This window comes from Coregonus lavaretus (genome assembly GCF_964263955.1).
Source record: "Coregonus lavaretus genome assembly, chromosome: 4".
Classification (NCBI taxonomy): domain Eukaryota; kingdom Metazoa; phylum Chordata; class Actinopteri; order Salmoniformes; family Salmonidae; genus Coregonus; species Coregonus lavaretus.
The window spans coordinates 39,860,296-39,880,208 of record NC_139991.1 but is presented as its reverse complement, the minus strand read 5'-3'; the positions used below and the strand labels follow the sequence as shown (position 1 = coordinate 39,880,208).

The following is a 19,913-nucleotide window of genomic DNA, read 5'->3' as shown; positions in this document are numbered from 1 at the left end:
CATTGAATTCCAGTATTTGGTTCAGTTGGAATCATTTTCATATGTATTTCTAATTTCAAATTATTTCTGGGGGTTTCAGAACAAGCTGCTTAAGCATTATGCCCCAAACCCCTTGGTCACTGTCAACCAGAAAGATTAATAATTTAGAAAACATTATACAGTTTAATCAAAACAGTATATTTGTCAACAAAATACTTCAAATACTGCATCACATTTCCCTGTGCTGCTCCTGGCCCTGCAGTTATCATTGACACAGCCAGACTCATTTGGTCCAATTACTAACGTCTTCCTCTATTGCAGTGGTATTCAACTCTTACACTACCAGGTCTGGAGCTTGCTTGTTTTCTGTTTTACCTGATAATTAATTTCACACACCTGTTGTCTCATTTCTAAATCAGTCCCTGATTAGAAGGGAACAATGAAAAAATGCAGTGGAACTGGCTTCGAGGTCCAGAGTTGAGTTTGAAGGCTCTATTGGGAGTGGGTCTGTGTATTACTGTATAACAGCATTGTGGGAGAATGAGCAGTGGTGCTTCACCATTACCACAACTCCTGATTTTGACTCCACTCTGCAGATGTGCAGGCTATGATATTAGCCCTACCTAGCCTGTTCTTTTTCATACCTAAATGGTAATTATCTATTCATCTAGTAACCAAGGGGCTCGTTCAGGATGGTGCTAAGTTACAGAACGTAGAAAATACTATTATCTGACATGATTAGCCTTCAACGTAGAGATACTCCTCATTCTCAGACATACGACAATGTTTTTCCCCAATGGTGGGTTCTGGCTAGTAATGTTGGCTTTGTTTACTTGATGGATCACAAGAAACACAAAAAGGCTCCAAAAGGCTATGGGCCAAAACAGTTTTTGGAACCGCCACTGACACTGTTCAGAAGTATCTTTACTCAGGACACGTGTTTCTCTGTCCCTGTCTTCTGTAATCTCAACATCCCTCTGTAGGTCTCTCACAGCAGGTTGACCTTCGCCACCACCTGTTTACAGCCTGTCCGGGCATAAACCCGGCCCCCTACCACGGGGTAGTACTCTATCTCCCCCGCCAGCCTCTCAATGTTGGTATGGTCCGGGTAGAATCCCTCCCTCGTCATCTCATCCAGGAAGCACTCCGTCACGTGACCTTTCTCCAGCAGGGTCAGAGGTAGGAGTTCAGCATCTGCCCACAGTGGGTGGAGCTTCTCCAGAGTTTTCTGCAACAACGGAGTCAGCTCCTTGACGAGGTTGCCGTGGTACCCAGACACCCTCATCATGGAGTCGCTGGATGAGTTGTGCAGCAGGTGCATAGTGATGTGGTTGTGTCCTTGGTTGCTAAGGAACAGGTAGACTGCGTTCAGGTATTCGTTGGAGCGTTTTGATTGCACCAGATCCCTCAGCGCATCAAGCAGCTCTGGGTGAAGGTGCTCTGCTTCGTCAAATATGAATACCGGAATTTTCTCCTCCTCCTCTGCTCTCAGCACTGTCTCCGACACTAAGATCGTCAGAGCTCGGGCGCAGCGCCAGGCCTCATCCTCCAGGGGGCAGTGGTGCAACACAAAGTACTGGAGAACCAGGGGCTCCCCCACCACCGAGCGGAAGTGCCCAGCCAGGAGTCTCCCTATGTGGCTCTTCCCCACGCCGCTGGGCCCATGTAAGGAGAGGACCAGGGGTTTATTGTGGACGTAAGTAGAGAGGTAGTCTCTGAGCTGGGCTAAAAGAGCCTCCATCGCCCCCTGCTGGCCAAACACCTCCCTACATAGAGTCTTCTCTAATCCCTCCAGGTCATACTTCAGGACGTGGTCATCAAGGTTTTCTATGGCATTATACACCTGGAGGGAGGGAGAAAGTACAGAATAAGACATAAACACAGACAAAGAGGATGACAAAGATGAAGATGAACCTCACACACATACACACATTCACTTATTACCTGGAGGAAGAGGATGGTGCAGAGGAGGAAGAGGCAGTTTTTTGCTCGGCTGTGTTCCTGTACGACGGGGGCCCTGCACCCCCCTCCACTGGGGAACATAACCCGCCGCGACCTCTTCATCTTCTTCTTTTGGAGGAGCGAGGGGGCGGTCTTGGTGGAGCTGGAGGGGGTCAACCCCTCAAAGGTGAAGATTTTGGGGCTGGTGCGAACAGGGGCCCCAGTGAGGAGACCAGCCCTTACCACTGGCCCTCCTCCACCCAGCCCGGCTAACTCCAGCCGTCGTTTCTTCATGGTCTGGTATTTCTGTCTAATGCGAACCACAGCACGTAGAGAGGATGAGAACTGGCAGAAACTCTGAGCGCCTGTCCACGACCCCCTCGTTTCACTCTCTCCTTCGCTTTCTCCTTCTTTCTCTTCGCCCATCTCTCCGTCTGTCTGGGACCCCGACAGTCTTTCATAAACATCTTGGTCGCCCATCTGAGAAAGAGAGAGAGAGAGAGAGAGAGAGAGAGGGGCTTTAATCATTCAATTACAGTCGCAGTGAATTATGATCTATTTTCGGAAAAGATACTTAACCAAGAAGGAATGCCAACTATTGAAGAATGTACTTGTAGATTATTTGTTAAGATGCATTAAATATGCTATATGTGAATGCTAATGTATAGGTTATGGTGTTAGATTCACTATAGTTGTAAAGTTATATTGAAAAACCCAGAGGGTTACAGCTTGGCCACTGAAACTGAATTCCTTCTTAAACGTTCCTCTTTCTTAACTAACTTGCCTGTCACTGAACAAATAGAATGGTAAAAAATATCCAATATTACACATGCTTATACAGTTGAAGTCGGAAGTTTACATACACTTAGGTTGGAGTCATTAAAACTAGTTTTTCAACCACTCCACAAATTTCTTGTTAACAAACTATAGTTTTGGCAAGTGTGCATGACACAAGTAATTTTTCCAACAATTGTTTACAGACAGATTATTTCACTTATAGTTCACTGTATCACAATTCCAGTGGGTCAGAAGTTTACATACACTAAATTGACGGTGCCTTTAAACAGCTTGGAAAATTCCGGAAAATGATGTAATGGCTTTAGAAGCTTCTGATAGGCTAATTTACATAATTTGAGTCAATTGGAGCTGTATCTGTGGATGTATTTCAAGGCCTACCATCAAACAGTGCCTCTTTGCTTGACATCATGGGAAAATCAAAAGAAATCAGCCAAGACCTCAGAAAAAAAATTGTAGACCTCCACAAGTCTGATTCATCCTTGGGAGCAATTTCCAAACGCCTGAAGGTACCACGTTCATCTGTACAAACAATAGTACGCAAGTATAAATACCATGGGACCACGCAGCCGTCATACCACTCAGGAAGGTTCTGTCTCCTAGAGATGAATGTACATTAGTGCGAAAAGTGCAAATCAATCCCAGAACAACAGCAAAGGACCTTGTGAAGATGCTGGAGGAAACAGGTACAAAAGTATCTATATCCACAGTAAAACGAGTCCTATATATCGACATAACCTGAAAGGCCGCTCAGCAAGGAAGAAGCCACTGCTCCAAAACCGCCATATTAAAGCCAGACTACGGTTTGCAACTGCACATGGGGACAAAAATTGTACTTTTTGGAGAAATGTCCTCTGGTCTGATGAAATAAAAATATAACTTTTTGCCCATAATGACCATTGTTATGTTTGGAGGAAAAAGGGGATGGCTTGCAAGCCGAAGAACACCATCCCAACCGTGAAGCACGGGGTGGCAGCATCATGCTGTGGGGTTGCTTTGCTGCAGGAGGGACTGGTGTACTTCACAAAATAGATGGCATCATGAGGAAGGAAAATTATGTGGATATATTGAAGCAACATCTCAAGACATCAGTCAGGAAGTTAAAGCTTGGTCGCAAATGGGTCTTCCAAATGGACAATGACCCCAAGCATACTTCCAAAGTTGTGGCAAAATGGCTTAAGGACAACAAAGTCAAGGTATTGGAGTGGCCATCACAAGGCCCTGACCTCAATCCTATAGAAAATGTGTGGGCAGAACTGAAAAAGTGTGTGCGAGCAAGGAGGCCTACAAACCTGACTCAGTTATACCAGCTCTGTCAGGAGGAATGAGGCAAAATTCACCCAACTTATTGTGGGAAGCTTGTGGAAGGCTACCTGAAATGTTTGACCCAAGTAAAACAATTTAAAGGCAATGCTACCAAATACTAATTGAGTGTATGTAAACTTCTGACCCACTGGGAATGTGATGAAAGAAATTAAAGCTGAAATAAATCATTCTCTCTACTATTATTCTGACATTTCACATTCTTAAAATAAAGTGGTGATTAAATGTCAGGAATTGTGAAAATTTGAGTTTAAATGTATTTGGCTAAGGTGTATGTAAACTTCCGACTTCAACTGTATATGTCAGTATCCACTGTCTCAGTAAATTACCTGGGTATGTAATTGTGTAAATAACGCCACGGTAGTGGGTTCGATCCCCGGGACCACCCATACACAAAAAAAAAAATTATGCACGCCTGACTGTAAGTCGCTTTCAATAAAAGCATCTGCTAAATGGCTTATAAATATAAACAAATATCCTTGTTGAGATATTGCAACTCGTGGATTAGGGGAGGGAATGGCCGGCAGGGGATGTAGCTCAGTTGGTAGAGCATGGCGTTTGCAACGCCAGGGTTGTGGGTTCGATAAAATAATGTATGCACTAACTGTAAGTCGCTCTGGATAAGAGCGTCTGCTAAATGACTAAAATGTAAAATGTAAATGTGGATATTGTGTAATCCTTTCAGGCCGTATATTGATGTGCAAACAGTCGTATCTGACTGATGTCAAACTTGGTGTGTAGTGCTACCCTCAGCCATGTCCTGTTGTCAGATATATGGTCAGATATGAGAGGTAGCAGACTGTGAGAACTCAGTTTACGTAACGTGTGAATCAATACATTAACATTAATCTACAAAGGTATCAGAGCATTTTTTTCCGCTGATTGACAGATAAATATTACGGGAATAGAAGTGAAGCTGTTGATCATATCTTGAGGCAAGAGTTCTGAGGCTCTGAACAGTTGATGTTGAGATGTGTCTGCTACTTGAACTCTGTGAAGCATTTATTTGGGCTGCAATCTGAGGTGCAGTTAACGCTAATGAATTTATCCTCTGCAGCAGAGGTAACTCTGGGTCTTCCTGTGGCGGTCCTCATGAGAGCTAGTTTCATCATAGCGCTTGATGGTTTTTGTGACTGCACTTGAAGAAACGTATTGACATTTTCCAGATGGACTTACCTTCATGTCTTAATGTAATGATGGACTGTTGTTTCTCTTTGCTTATTTGAGCTGATCTTGCCATAATATGGACTTGGTCTTTTACCAAATAGGGCTATCTTCTGTATACCACCCCTACCTTGTCACAACACAACTGATTGGCTCAAACACAATAAGAAGGAAAGAAATTCTACAAATTAACTTTTAACAAGGCACACCTGTTAATTTAAATGCATTCCAGGTGACTACCTCATGAAGCTGGTTGAGAGATTCCCAAGAGTGTACAAAGCTGTCATCGAGGCAAAGGGTGGCTACTTTGAAGAATCTCAAATCTCAAATATATTTAGATTTGTTTAACACTTTTTTGGTTACTACATGATTCCATGTGTTCTTTCATAGTTTTAATGTCTTCACAATTATTCTAAAATGTAGAAAATAGTCAAAAATAAAGAAAACCCCTTGAATGAGTTGGCTAGCTAGCAAGCAAGGGATAAGAACATAGCCAGCCAGTATGGCAATGGAACATGATGGAACGAATGACTGGGTTGTGTCCATAGATACAGAACTCCTGAGTGGCGCAGTGGTCTAAGGCACTGCATCGCAGTGCTAACTGTGCCACTAGAGATCCTGGTTCGAATCCAGGCTCTGTCGCAGCCGGCCGCGACCGGGAGACTCATGGGCGGCACACAATTGGCCCAGCGTCGTCCAGGGTAGGGGAGGGAATGGCCGGCAGGGATGTAGCTCAGTTGATAGAGCATGGCGTTTGCAATGCCAGGGTTGTAGGTTTGATTCCCACGGGGGGCCAGTATAAAATAAAAAAATGTATTCACTAACTGTAAGTCGCTCTGGATAAGAGCGTCTGCTAAATGACTAAAATGTAAAAAGACTGAACCACTGGGTTGCGTGTCTGGCAACCGAACTGATAGAACGAACGACCAGTCGGCTTGGGTAGCAACCCTAGATTTGTGTCAGGACTATATCTTGTGGAAGGATGAAATAGTATGAATAAATTCATGAAAATAACGTTAATGAAAATATGTCAACCATTAGTTGAACATGTTGGTAACCTGTTGTATAAAAGTGATAATGCCCTCTAAGCCAGCGTTTGGAGGATATATTGGCACAGTCTGCAGGTCCTCGACTTTGTCTCGAGCCTAACAACACCAATATATCCTCTAAACACCGGCTTTGAGGGCATTATCATGTTTCCCTGTTTGACCGCTAGGTTTTATGGGTATTATGACACCTCCACTGTGGGGCTCTATATCAAACAGATACACAGAGTGTACAAAACATTAGGAACACCTGCTCCTCTTTCCGTGACATAGACTGACCAGGTGAATCCAGGTGAAAGTTATGATCCCCTATTGACGTCACTTGTTAAATCCACTTCAATCAGTGTAGATGAAGGGGAGGAGACATGTTAAAGAAGGATTTGTAAGCCTTGAGACAATTGAGACATGGATTGTGTATGTGTGCCATTCAGAGGGTGAATGAGCAAGACAAAAGATTGAAGTGCCTTTGAACGGGGTATTGTAGTAGGTGCCAGGCGCACCGGTTTGAGTGTGTAAAGAACTATAATGCTGCTGGGTTTTTCACGCTCAACAGTTTCCCATGTGTATCAAGAATGGTTCACCACCCGAAGGACATCCAGCCAACTTGACACAACCGTGGGAAGCATTGGAGTCAACATGGGCCAGCATCCCTGTGGAATGCTTTTGACACCTTGTAGAGTCCATACCCTGACGAATTGAGGCTGTTCTGAGTGTTCCTAATGAATAAGTGTTTCTAATATTTTGTACACTCAGTGTATATAATGTTAAAGACAGGGCTGAGTCATGTTCAGAAAATAGCTCTGACAACTCTGTGTTCCCATTCATACTGTATGTGATATAACTGAAATATTGATTATCATCTTTGCAGTTTATATTGTAAATAGTGTTAACTCAGTTGTTTGACTCAATACATTAACGTTAATCTACGAAGGTATCAGAGCATTTTCTCTGCTGAATGACAGATAAAGATTACACGAATACAAGTGAACCTGTTATTCCTTGTGAAATGTTTTTTATAAAAAATGTGTGCTGCTCATGGGTGTGTGTGTGTGTGTGTGTGTGTGTGTGTGTGTGTGTGTGTGTGTGTGTGTGTGTGTGTGAGTGCGTGCGTGCGTGTGCTGGCACCAACTCTCTTCTCCCTCTTCCTTGCAGCACTCAGGAATCACTGTACAATACAGAACAGATGGAAACCTCTTCAATCTTTCCAGCCTCCACGCAAAAACCAAAGTGAGAACTGGAACAGTCAAAGACCTCCAATACGAGGTCATTATTGCCCGCTCCAAAGCAGAACAGGTTCTCTGAAGCATACAAGAGTCTGGGACTCTTGTATGAACATAAATAAAACAAAGGTGCTCCACCAGCCTGCCCCAGGACAACCATCAAATCCAACAGTAACCTATGTTGGTTGTGAACCACTTGACAACGTGGAACACTTTGCCTACCTCAGCAGCCATCCTCTAGTAAACCCTGTGAAGCGGTAGCCTTATCAGTCGACACCCACCGGGGCACAATAGTCAGCCATGGATGTCAGTTTCGTGTTTTCACCTCTAATGGTTCAGATCAGGATTTGGGGAGGGTAAGCTGATCATAGATCTGTGCATATTGCTTAAGGGCAACCTCTCTACCCACAGCCACATACAGCTAGAGCTAACTATTGTATCAGGTCTCTCCAACTAAAGAGTGTAAAGCAAACAAGAGAACCCATAAACCCATAAACCTAGCTAAACCTAACACCACTGTACTTATCTTGGCACAAGTCTCACCCACCGACCTTGTGCAGGCATGCAGAGCTCAGAAACAGAGGAATTACCCACATAAAACACGCCACAGGATGTGGACCAAAGATAAATAAAACCATTACAAGAGAGTGAATGTTGAAAGTAACTGTTTTCTGCCACCAAGCATGTCCAGGTAGTCTGACTAGCTAGTTTACAATGGCACTGCTGCCAGGAAACTTTACTTTCAGTGTCAATGTCAGCCATTCTCTGCCCAAGTACAATAGGATTAGACTACACCTTAATGTGTCCAGGAGCCAGGGTTGGGTAGGTTACTTTCTAAATGTAATCCGTTACAGTTACTAGTTACCTGTCCAAAATTGTAATCATTAACGTAACATTTGGATTACCCAAACTCAGTCATGTAATCTGATTACTTTCCCTTTAAGAGGTATATAGAATAAAATAAAAATGATCCATCAAACGCATTTGGTGTGTCATAGTGGTCACTGACTTGTGGTCATACTCACTCAGTTGGAACAAACTAAACTTGCACCCTTTTTCAATACTGAATTGAATGTCATGAGAAAACAGAAAGGTGTCATAATGTATTTTTTTGCAAACATCCTTTCTGAGTTTTAATGTAATCCAAGAAGTAATCATCTAGTTTTTCAAAAGTATCTAATCTGATGACAACATTTTTGCTGGTAACGTAACTGATTATAGTTTTTAAAAAATCGGATTACATGTACATGTAGTCAGTTGCTCCCCAACCCTGCCTGCAGCCAGGTGAGGTGATACAATTGCATTTTATCAATTAGATTTGCTCCCCTCCTGCGTCCTCTCTCCTCCGTCCTCTCTTGCCTCCTTTTGAAAAAGTTTGAAGTTAATCAAGGAGAGTCGGTGAGGAGAGTAAACGTGGATGCACTTCCTTCTCTACATTTGCACATTATTAGGCAAATGACGTTTACAGGGTGGATCCCAAAATCAATGTGCAAAGTGCTTAAAATTAATGAAGTTAGTTGTGCAAAACATTTTATAGATAAAACAATAAGTAGCATATTGTTTTTAAACATGTGCATGTTTCTTTCCTCTGACAAAACAAAAGTTGATTCAAAGGGGGTATGGCAGATTTCAAAAAGCAGTAGGATACACATGAGTATCCTCAATGAAAGGTGGCTATTAAGTAGGGGAGGACACTATTCAGTTTGTCTACTAACGAATTGACACACTCCTCGACCACTTGAAATCTTATTGGTTTCTGGGTCATGGAGGAGAGAGGACGGAGGACGGTCTTTTACCCAAAAGAGAATCTCCCCATCTTAACCCCCTCCTTCACGAGCATGGTCTCATAGACGAGAAGTAACATAGTAAATGTAAATCCGGGACACTCAAATTAGAATGGTATGGTTACATAAGACTACTTAACGGTAACATTAGCATTAGCCACCTAGCCACCTAGCCACCTAGCTAACGCTAGCAACAACTAATTGGAATTCGTAACATATCATACGTATTTCAAATTCGTAACATATTGTACAATTTGCAACTTGTAACATAACGCGAACGTCTAGCAACCCAAAGGTTGCGTGTTTGAATCTCATCATGGACAGCTTTAGCATTTTAGCTAATTAACAACTTTGCAACTACTTACTACTTTTTAGCTACTTTGCAACTACTTAGCATGTTAGCTAACCCTAACCTTAACCCTAACCTGAATCCCTAGCCTAGCTAATGTTAACAACCTAGCTAACGTTAGCGTTAGCCACCCAGCCACCTAGCTAACATTAGCAACAACAAATTGGAATTCGTAAAACAAATCATATGTATTGAAAATTCGTAACATAATGTAGAAATTGCAATTCATAACATATCATTCTTATTTGTAATTCGTAACATATCATACAAAATGGATGATGGACATCAACAAATTAATACATACACAGCAAATTCTCCAGTGTTAAATCAACACTGAGAGAGTGTCGAACTTAACACTGGTCCAGTGTTTATACGGGTCCACACTTTTCAGTGTTAAATTAACACACTGCATAGATTAAACCTTACTTGCATGTTTCTAGGAGTGCCTTGCCTTTCGAGTGAATTGTAGAGTTACCACCCATGACTGTATTTGTTAGTGACAGGGACATGGTTGTTGCATTCATCTATTTTCAGTCCTGTGGCTTTCACCAAGTGAGATCCGTAGCAAATATGTTATCATTAACATTTAATTATTTAACACAATATAACACGTATTTCATGATACAGTGGCCTGAAACTCATGGTTTACATTTTAGTCATTTAGCAGACGCTCTTATCCAGAGTGACTTACAGTTAGTGCACACATTCTTTTTTTCATACTGGCCCCCCGTGGGAATCGAACCCACAACCCTGACGTTGAAAACGCCATGCTCTACATCCCTGCCGGCCATTCCCTCCCCTACCCTGGACGACGCTGGGACAATTGTGCGCCGCCCCATGTGTCTCCCGGTCGCGGCCGGCAACAACAGAGCCTGGATTCGAACCAGGATCTCTCGATGCAGTGCCTTAGACCACTGCGCCACTCGGGAGGCTAGTTTACAGGCCACATCAGGCCTGCATGTATTCTACACATTTTGTTATGGGGCGGAGAGAATATTTAGCAATTTTAAAACTAATTTAATGCAATTCTACTAATTTTGCCATGGGACGGAGAGAATAATTAGCCATTTTACAGCTAATTTCCTTCAATTCTACACATTTTGCCATAGGGTTGAGAGAAATGTTTGCAATTGGTAATTCAACCATAATTACTACAAGTTTAGATAGCTGGCCACTAGACTAAAATGTTAGTTGTCAGTGAATGACATAAGAGAAAAACTGCTACACAAATGCTCAACAGGAAAACATTGGGGAAATTGATCCACGGGCCGCCAGTTGCTCATCCCTGACCTAAAGCGTCTAAACTGAAATAGCCTTTTCAATAATGGGTGCAATAAGTCCAAGTAACAGATTGGAGTAGTTTAGAAAAAGCTATGTTTAGAAAAATCTATGTTATGTATATTTGAGTAGCATAACATTCATTCATCAATTAATGTACATGCAAAAACGTACATATTGAAACAAACTATTCCAAAAATTGACTTGCAATAGAGCATGCTGGGAAATATGATAATGATGGGCGTGGTTTATGTTTAACACTGGTTATTAACACCAACACTGATGTTATTTTACACCAATGAGTGTTAATTTAACACTTACAGAGTTAATTTGACACCTGAATCAACACTAGAAATGTTACAGGTGAAAATCAACACTAGGTAACACTGGCCAATTTGCTGCGTACCAGCAAATCGGTCTCCCTCCGTTTAGTATGATATATTATAACATATCATACTAAATGGAGGGAGACAGATTTACTTTTACCATGTTACCTCTACCCCTGAGTTCAGGTTGCCTTCACATGTACAGGTAGTGGCCTGAGAGGTGATGGCTGCATTCCACACATTCTACAGCAGGGCTCTCCAACCCTGTTCCTGGAGCGCTGCCCTCCTATAGGTTTTCACTCCACCGTTGTAACTAACCTGATTCAGTTTATCAACCAGCTAATTATTAGAATCAGGTGTGCTAGATTAGGGTTGGAGTGAAAATCTACAGGAGGTAGCTCTCCAGGAACAGGGTTGGAGAGCCCTGTTCTAGAGCCTTTCCGGGAGTCTGCATTCCAGAAGCTTTCTGTCCCTCTCTCAGACCCTCGCTGCTCTCTGCTGACTACATTTCCTTCCTTGTTCACACACACACACACACACACACACACACACACACACACACACACACACACACACACACTGAACTAGAGTGTAGCAGAAATGTTCCTCTGTGTCTTGTGTAACATATAGGTTTTCTTGTGTAAAGCAGAAACCAGAAGTTTGTGGCTTGTTTTTTTGTATGAATCTAAAACACACTAGATCTCACTTCACATAACCTGTTTCCATTGCTGCACATAGATTTTCAAGTTCTGGTTCTGTGTTTTCCGTGAAAGCTTTTCTAGAAAAAGGAGAGAAAAGGAGAGAAAATGAGAGAAAAGGAGAGAGAGAGAGAGAGAAAAGGAGAGAGAGAGAGAAAAGGAAAGAGAGAGAGAGAGAGAGAGAGAGAGCGCGAGAGAGAGCAAAGCTGGCCAGAGGCCTAGAGACACAGCTGCAAATACCTCACCCAGAAAACTGTGTTAGCAAGGAAGGTGAGAAAGACGAGAGGGAAGAGAAGGAGAATAGAATGCAGAAAGAGAAATTCCGGAAAACCAGTCTGCTTACCTTGAAATTATAGGTAATAGCAAGCCTCCTATAGACTGAGTTCTTAACTAGGCTCGCTCCATGAGGTTTGTGGGGAGAGAACAGTAAACTCCTTCTGTGGACTGGATAGTGAGCTGGTTTCAGAGCAACTACAACTGCCATACAACCCTTCCTATCTCTCCATCTCACCCTCCCCATTCCTGCTTCTGTCCTCTGCAGACTCCTCCTCTTCCTTCCTCTTTTTCTCTCTTTCTCTCTCTCTCACTCTCTCTCACTCTCCTTTACTCCCAGCCTTCAGTCATGGATAACTTTGTTTAGTTTAATCCGTTTACTTTGTTAGAGGTCCTCTGCTGGGTGATGTGATAAATGTTTGCATATTTTATGTAATTTGCCTCACAACAAATATGAGAAGAGGAAACCCACAGCCAAGCAGTGGGAAAAGTAATATGGCCTTTATAACATAAGATCTACGTAAACGTGATTATTGGTAGCTAAAAGCTCAAGGAGAGAACTTGTCATATAATAACCAATCATAACAATAATGGATTATATGAAATAGATAGTTGGTAGCAGAGAGTCCGGTGTCGTTTTGCATGTTTAAGTCACGAGTCAGTCAGTGACCATGTTCTTATGAACGGTTGTCATGGTTGTGAACAAGGACGACCTTTAATACAATATGGGCTCCCCTTGAGTTATTTTCTGCTATTGTAAGTCATTTATGTGTAAATAAACGATAACAAAAACATCACATGATTAGGTCCTCTGTAGCTAAATTGGTAGAGCATGGCGCTTGTAACGCCAGGGTAGTGGGTTCGATCCCCGGGACCACCCATACGTAAAAATGTATGCACACATGACTGTAAGTCGCTTTGGATAAAAGCGTCTGCTAAATGGCATATTATATATTATATTATAAATCCTTTTCATACAATAGGTTACATTCCACAAAAGTTTGACTTTTTTGTCGTGTGATTGACATAACTTTGCACTAGCCCCAGGCAACATATATTTTAACCCCATGTCTATTGCGTACCTCTCCTCATCCTTCAGAATGCCTCTGTGTTAATGTCACAAATGAACATGATGCTGCTAAAGAGAACAATTCAGGAAACAAAGTGTTATTAATAGCTGAGAGGGTGTGAATGTTTTCTCAATACCATTTTTATCTCAATATCAAATCATTTCTGGGTAACAATGTAGTACTTTACTGTGATTGTTTTCAATCAGAATGGTCAAAAAGAAACAAAAATAGCTTCTTACCAAGAGCAATTTCTCAAGCATGAATTTTGCTAGTACTGTCTGGGAAAACTGAAAACAGCTGTTATTGACAGAGAGGTTTGGAACTCACTTTCTTATTGGTCTATTAATGGTGATGTCACCAGGCAGGCCAAAACTCCATCCCACAGAGACAGGCTGAAACTTCAGGCGGTCTTTTCAAACAGCTCTTACACTAAAAGGGCATTATCATAATTTCCACAATTTCACTGTATTATTCCAACCTCATATTGTGGAAATATATATAAAACACAGGAAAATCACATTTTTGACTGCACCGGGCCTTTAATGAGTGTGTGTTAATGAGTTAGTGAGTTTAGGCTTGGTGTGGTTGTTTTGAAACAGGAAAAGGGTCAGCGAGATTTATGTGTAGATTAGGAATATTGATCTTTTTTTTGTAAGTAAACACTGAGCTGACAAAGTTGGGTTGTCTACAACCTTGTCTTGCCTTCACTTTAATTTCGATCAGTAATTATCTTAGGGATCAGAGAGAAGGTAAATCTCCTTCAAGGTTCGGGTCAATTTCGTTTTCAATTCAGGAAGTGAGTTATAATGATATTGAAATATCTTCCTAGAAAGTTTACCACAGCCTGTATATACACTGGGGAGAACAAGTATTTGATACACTGCCGATTTTGCAGGTTTTCCTACTTACAAAGCATGTAGAGATCTGTAATTTTTATCATAGCTACACTTCAACTGTGAGAGACTGAATCTAAAACAAAAATCCAGAAAATCACATTGTATGATTTTTAAGTAATTAATTTGCATTTTATTGCATGACATAAGTATTTGATACATCAGAAAAGCAGAACTTAATATTTGGTACAGAAAACTTTGTTTGCAATTACAGAGATCATACGTTTCCTGTAGGTCTTGACCAGGTTTGCACACACTGCAGCAGGGATTTTGGCCCACTCCTCCATACAGACCTTCTCCAGATCCTTCAGGTTTTGGGGCTGTCGCTGGGCAATACGGACTTTCAGCTCCCTCCAAAGATTTTCTATTGGGTTCAGGTCTGGAGACTGGCTAGGCCACTCCAGGACCTTGAGATGCTTCTTACGGAGCCACTCCTTAGTTGCCCTGGCTGTGTATTTCGGGTCGTTGTCATGCTGGAAGACCCAGCCACGACCCATCTTCAATGCTCTTACTGAGGGAAGGAGGTTGTTGGCCAAGATCTTGCGATACATGGCCCCATCCATCCTCCCCTCAATACGGTGCAGTCGTCCTGTCCCCTTTGCAGAAAAGCATCCCCAAAGAATGATGTTTCCACCTCCATGCTTCACGGTTGGGATGGTGTTCTTGGGGTTGTACTCATCCTTCTTCTTCCTCCAAACACGGCGGGTGGAGTTTAGACCAAAAAGCTATATTTCTGTCTCATCAGACCACATAACCTTCTTCCATTCCTCCTCTGGATCATCCAGATGGTCATTGGCAAACTTCAGACGGGACTGGACATGCGCTGGCTTGAGCAGGGGGACCTTGCGTGCGCTGCAGGATTTTAATCCATGACGGCGTAGTGTGTTACTAATGGTTTTCTTTGAGACTGTGGTTCAGCTCTCTTCAGGTCATTGACCAGGTCCTGCCGTGTAGTTCTGGGCTGATCCCTCACCTTCCTCATGATCATTGATGCCCCACGAGGTGAGATCTTGCATGGAGCCCCAGACCGAGGGTGATTGACCGTCATCTTGAACTTCTTCCATTTTCTAATAATTGCGCCAACAGTTGTTACCTTCTCACCAAGCTGCTTGCCTATTGTCCTGTAGCCCATCCCAGCCTTGTGCGGGTCTACAATTGTATCCCTGATGTCCTTACACAGCTCTCTGGTCTTGGCCATTGTGGAGAGGTTGGAGTCTGTTTGATTGAGTGTGTGGACAGGTGTCTTTTATACAGGTAACGAGTTCAAACAGGTGCAGTTAATACAGGTAATGAGTGAAGAACAGGAGGGCTTCTTAAAGAAAAACTAACAGGTCTGTGAGAGCCGGAATTTTTACTGGTTGGTAGGTGATCAAATACTTATGTCATGCAATAAAATGCTAATTAATTATTTAAAAATCATACAATGTGATTTTCTGGATTTTTGTTTTAGATTCCGTCTCTCACAGTTGAAGTGTACCTTTGATAAAAATTACAGACCTCTACATGCTTTGTAAGTAGGAAAACCTGCAAAATCGGCAGTGTATCAAATACCTGTTCTCCCCACTGTATATACTGTACGTGTCTATCACAAGGAAATAGCCACAACCCACAGCTGCTGTAGCATTGTTCTCTCACTGGCAAATCTCATTGTTCTGGGCTTGACTCTATGACTAAAAGTTTATAGTTTACTCTCTTTACCTGACTTACAGCTTAGTTTACCATCTTTACGTTCCCTTTACACAGAAGTCACACAGAAGTGACTGGGCAGCATGTGTGGGTGGTAAATAAATATAATTTAAAAAGAGGCCTTTTCTAGGAAGTCTAATTTTGACTATCATGAACCTTCTTTGAGGAAGTTGTAAAACAACACTGTTACAAATGCACAGAGGCTTGTTGTGCAATTAAACTGAACATCTTTACTTTGGATCAACATGTTAGCAACTCATACAAACTCGTGTGACACTCACCAGTGGCGGTGAGTGCCGTTTAAGATGAGGGAGGACACAATTTTTTTTAATGAGCATGGCCTTATTTCTATTACAGCATATTGGATGACTGTCATTCATATTACATTCACCCAGTTCAATGTAACATCGATAGGTTTAGGCTACTACATGATACTAAGGCAGAGGTCAATAATCCAGGGTGGTATGACAAGGTACAGAACGGCAGGAAACAGGAGACAAAGGGCTGTGAGACATGGGTTTGATCCTAGACACATGAAAAGTGGGATGTATACGGAGGGTACGGGGCAACAGAAGATGAACAGCCGAGGGGCTAATGATCTTGGAGATGGGGAAAGGGCAGATAAACCGGGGAAGAAAGTTTGTGCGACTCCGCTGGCCACGTTGAAGGCAGTCTTCCACTCGTCCCCTCCCATATCCGCACTAGGTCTCCTGAGTGGCGCAGTGGTCTAAGGCACTGCATCACAGTGCTAGCTGTGCCACTAGAGATCCTGGTTCGAATCCAGGCTCTGTCGCAGCCGGCCGCGACCGGGATACTCATGGGCAGCGCACAATTGGCCTAGCGTTGTCCAGGGTAGGGGAGGGAATGGGCGGCAGGGATGTAGCTCAGTTGATAGAGCATAGTGTTTGCAACGCCAGGGTTGTGGGTTCGATTCCCACGGGGGACCAGTATGAAAAAAAAAAATATGTATTCACTAACTGTAAGTCGCTCTGGATAAGAGCGTCTGCTAAATGACTAAAATGTAAAATGTAGGTGGTAGGCGTTCCGTAGGTCCAACTTGGAGAACACGTTGGCCCCCTGGAGGGGCTCGGAGGACGAGGAGATGAGTGGTAGCGGGTAGCGTTTTTTCACTGCGATGTCATTGAGGCCCCGGTAGTCAATGCACGGGCTCAGGGTTTTGTCCTTCTTCTCCACAAAGAAGAACCCTGTGCCGGCAGTGGAGGCAGAAGGACGGATGAACCCGGCAGCTAGGGAGTCCTCAATGTAGGTCTCCATAGCCTTGGTCTCCGGACCCGACAGCGAGTACAGTCGTCCCCGAGGCAGAGTGGTGCCTGGGAGAAGGTCGATTCCGCAGTCGTAGAGTCGGTGCGGCGGAAGCGAAGTGGCCGGGGCCTTACTGAACACCTCCCGGAGGTCCTGGTACTCTGCGGGAATGGCGGAGAGGTCCGAGGCAACTTCCGAGCCCCCAGGAAGAAGTCCCGGGGCAGGCTGTGCTGACTTCAGTCAATGAGCGTGGCAGAACGGGCTCCAGCCCATGATGGCACCAGTAGACCAGTCAATAAAGGGGTTGTGTCGCTGGAGCCAAGAGAACCCAATACCACGGGAACCTGAGGAGACTTAATTAGCAGAAATTGGATCGTCTTGCTGTGGTACCCTGATACTCGTAGGTTGATGGGGGTGGTATGGTGGGTGACCCAGCCTATAGATCGCCCGTCCAGCGCTCTAACGTCCATGGGAATGGAGAGGGGCTGAGTGGGGATGCCCAGCTCGGACGCCAGGGTATCGTCCATAAAGCTCTCATCGGCCCCAGAGTCGATGAGTACCCAGAGAGATTTCGACTGGTTCCCCCACAGCAAGATGGCATGAAAAGGGGTACGAGTAAGGGGAGAGGAAAAGTTATCCGTATGGCCCACCAGAGTACTCGCTCCTACCGGTGTGCCTGATCTTTTAGTGGACAGGTGGCCACAAAATGACCAGTAGTCCCGCAATACAGGCAACTCTTCGTGTGAAGCCTGTATTGCCGTTCGGCTGGAGACAGCCTAGCTCTGCCTAGTTGCATCGGCTCGGGACGAGGTGGATCGGCAGACTTCAGAGACTCTCGGGGAAACTCGAGTAGCCTTGGGTTCTCTTGGCAACGGAGCCGTCGGGGACTTTTGGGATGCCTCGGAGGCAAGGTGGAATCAGACTTCCTCTCCTTCCTATGTTCCCGTAGTCACCCATCGATCCGAATGGTCAAGCAGATGAGCGAGTCGAGATCCGTCGGTAGTTCCCGGGCTACAAGCTCGTCCTTTACTTCCTCCGATACTCTGTGCAGGAACGTGTCGAACAGCGCTTCCGGGTTCCAGACACACTCAGCTGCCACACTGTGAGATTCTTGCCGAAGCTGGAGTAACTTCCAGTCAGCCTCTCTCCCGGACAATGGAGCATCGAAAACCTTTTCTACCTCCTGCATGAACTCCTCCAGACAGAAGCATACGGCTGACTGTTGTTCCCACACTGCCGTAGCCCAGGCAAGAGCCCTCCCGAACATCAGCGTGATGAGGTACGCTATCTTAGAGCAGTACGTGGGGAAGGAGGAGGGCTGAAGCTCGATGATGAGCGAACACTGAGCGAGAAATGCATGACAGGTTCCCGACTCTCCAGCGAAGTGTTCCAGGGGAGGTAAGCAGGGTTCTCGGGAAACCGGGGTGGCCGGAGAGGCCGCGCTGCTAACAGCCGGTTTACTGAGGGGCTGGGAGGTTACCGTCGTGGTAGACTGCCTAACAGACAACCCGTGGAATTGCTCCAGCAATGTGTTAAACATTGGTCTGGAACCAACTCCTCGTGCCTTCCAATGGTTGCTCCTTGGGAGGAGATGGCGTTGCGGAGCTGGTCCGAGTCTGCTGGGTCAGTCATGGCCAGTTCGTACTATCACATTTTAGGAGAAGACCCAGATGCAGACAGTGTCGAAGTAACAAAAGTTTATTACAAAAACAGGGTGCAGGCAAACAACAGTTCAAGGGCAGGCAGAGGTCAGTAATCCAGATCAGAGTCCAAAAGGTTCAGAACGGCAGGCAGTCTCAGGGTCAGGGCAGGTAGAGGTCAATAATCCAGGGTGGTGTGACAAGGTACAGAACGTCAGGCAGGCTCAGGGTCAGGGCAGGCAAAATGGTCAAAACGAGGAAAACTAGGAAACAGGAATTTGAGAAAGACAGGCGCAAGAGGAAAACCACTGGTAGGCTTGACGAAACAAAACAAACTGGCAACAGACAAACAGAAAACACAGGTATAAATACACTGGGGATAATGGGGAAGATGGGCGACACCTGGAGGGGGGTGGAGACAATCACAAAGACAGGTGAAACAGATCAGTGTGTGCCTTCTTAAAAGTTCATTTGTGGAATTTCATTCCTTCTTAATGCGTTTGAGCCAATCAGTTGTGTTGTGACAAGGTAGAGGGTTATACAGAAGATAGCCCTATTTGGTAAAAGACCATGTCCATATTATGGCAAGAACAGCTCAAATAAGTAAAGAGAAACGACAGTCCATCATTACTTTAAGTTATGAAGGTCAGTCAATACGGAACATTTCCAGAACTTTTCCCGTTTCTTCAAGTGTAGTTTCAAAAACCAGAGTTACGTCTACTGCAGAAGATAGGTTCATTAAAGTTGCTGCACCTCAGATTGCAGCCCAAATAAATGCTTCACGGAGTTCAACTAACAGACATATCCCAACATCAACTGTTCAGAGGAGACTGCTTGAATCAGGCCTTCATGGTCGAATTTCTGCAAAGAAAGCACTACTAAGAAACCAAGAAACACGAGCAATGGACATTAGACCGATGGAAATCTGTCCTGATCTGTCTGATGAGTCCAAATTTGAGATTTTTGGTTCCAACCGTAGTGTCTTTGTGAGACGCGGTGTGGGGGAACGGATGATCTCCGCATGTGTAGTTCCCACCGTAAAGCATGGAGGAGGAGGTGTTATGGTGTGGGGGTGCTTCGCTGGTGACACTTTCAGTGATTTATTTAGAATTCAAGGCACACTTAACCAGCATGGCTACCACAGCATTCTGCAGCGATACACCATCCCTTCTGGTTTGGGCTTAG

The 19,913-nt window shown here is 44.0% G+C and overlaps 1 protein-coding gene across 1 annotated transcript; it reads right to left on the bottom strand.

Moving 5' to 3' along the window:
- Nucleotides 1-145: 145 nt before the first annotated feature.
- On the bottom strand, nucleotides 146-12,398 carry LOC311128651 (torsin-4A-like). The gene is made up of 3 exons (XM_084160847.1): nucleotides 12,247-12,398; nucleotides 1,924-2,400; nucleotides 146-1,822 (listed from the first exon to the last, which is right to left on the bottom strand). The coding sequence occupies exons 1-3, from the start codon at nucleotides 12,385-12,387 to the stop codon at nucleotides 968-970; spliced, it is 1,473 nt and encodes a 490-aa protein (XP_084016973.1). The 5' UTR covers nucleotides 12,388-12,398; the 3' UTR covers nucleotides 146-967.
- Nucleotides 12,399-19,913: the final 7,515 nt, after the last annotated feature.

Coding starts and splice junctions, on each gene's coding strand:
- LOC311128651 (XM_084160847.1), bottom strand. CDS start 12,387: ATGGCAGTTGTAGTTGCTCTGAAACCAGCTCACTATCCAGTCCACAGA. Junction 2,401..12,246: donor CTATTACCTATAATTTCAAG/GTAAGCAGACTG, acceptor TCTCTTTCTCAG/ATGGGCGACCAAGATGTTTA. Junction 1,823..1,923: donor GCACCATCCTCTTCCTCCAG/GTAATAAGTGAA, acceptor CCCTCCCTCCAG/GTGTATAATGCCATAGAAAA.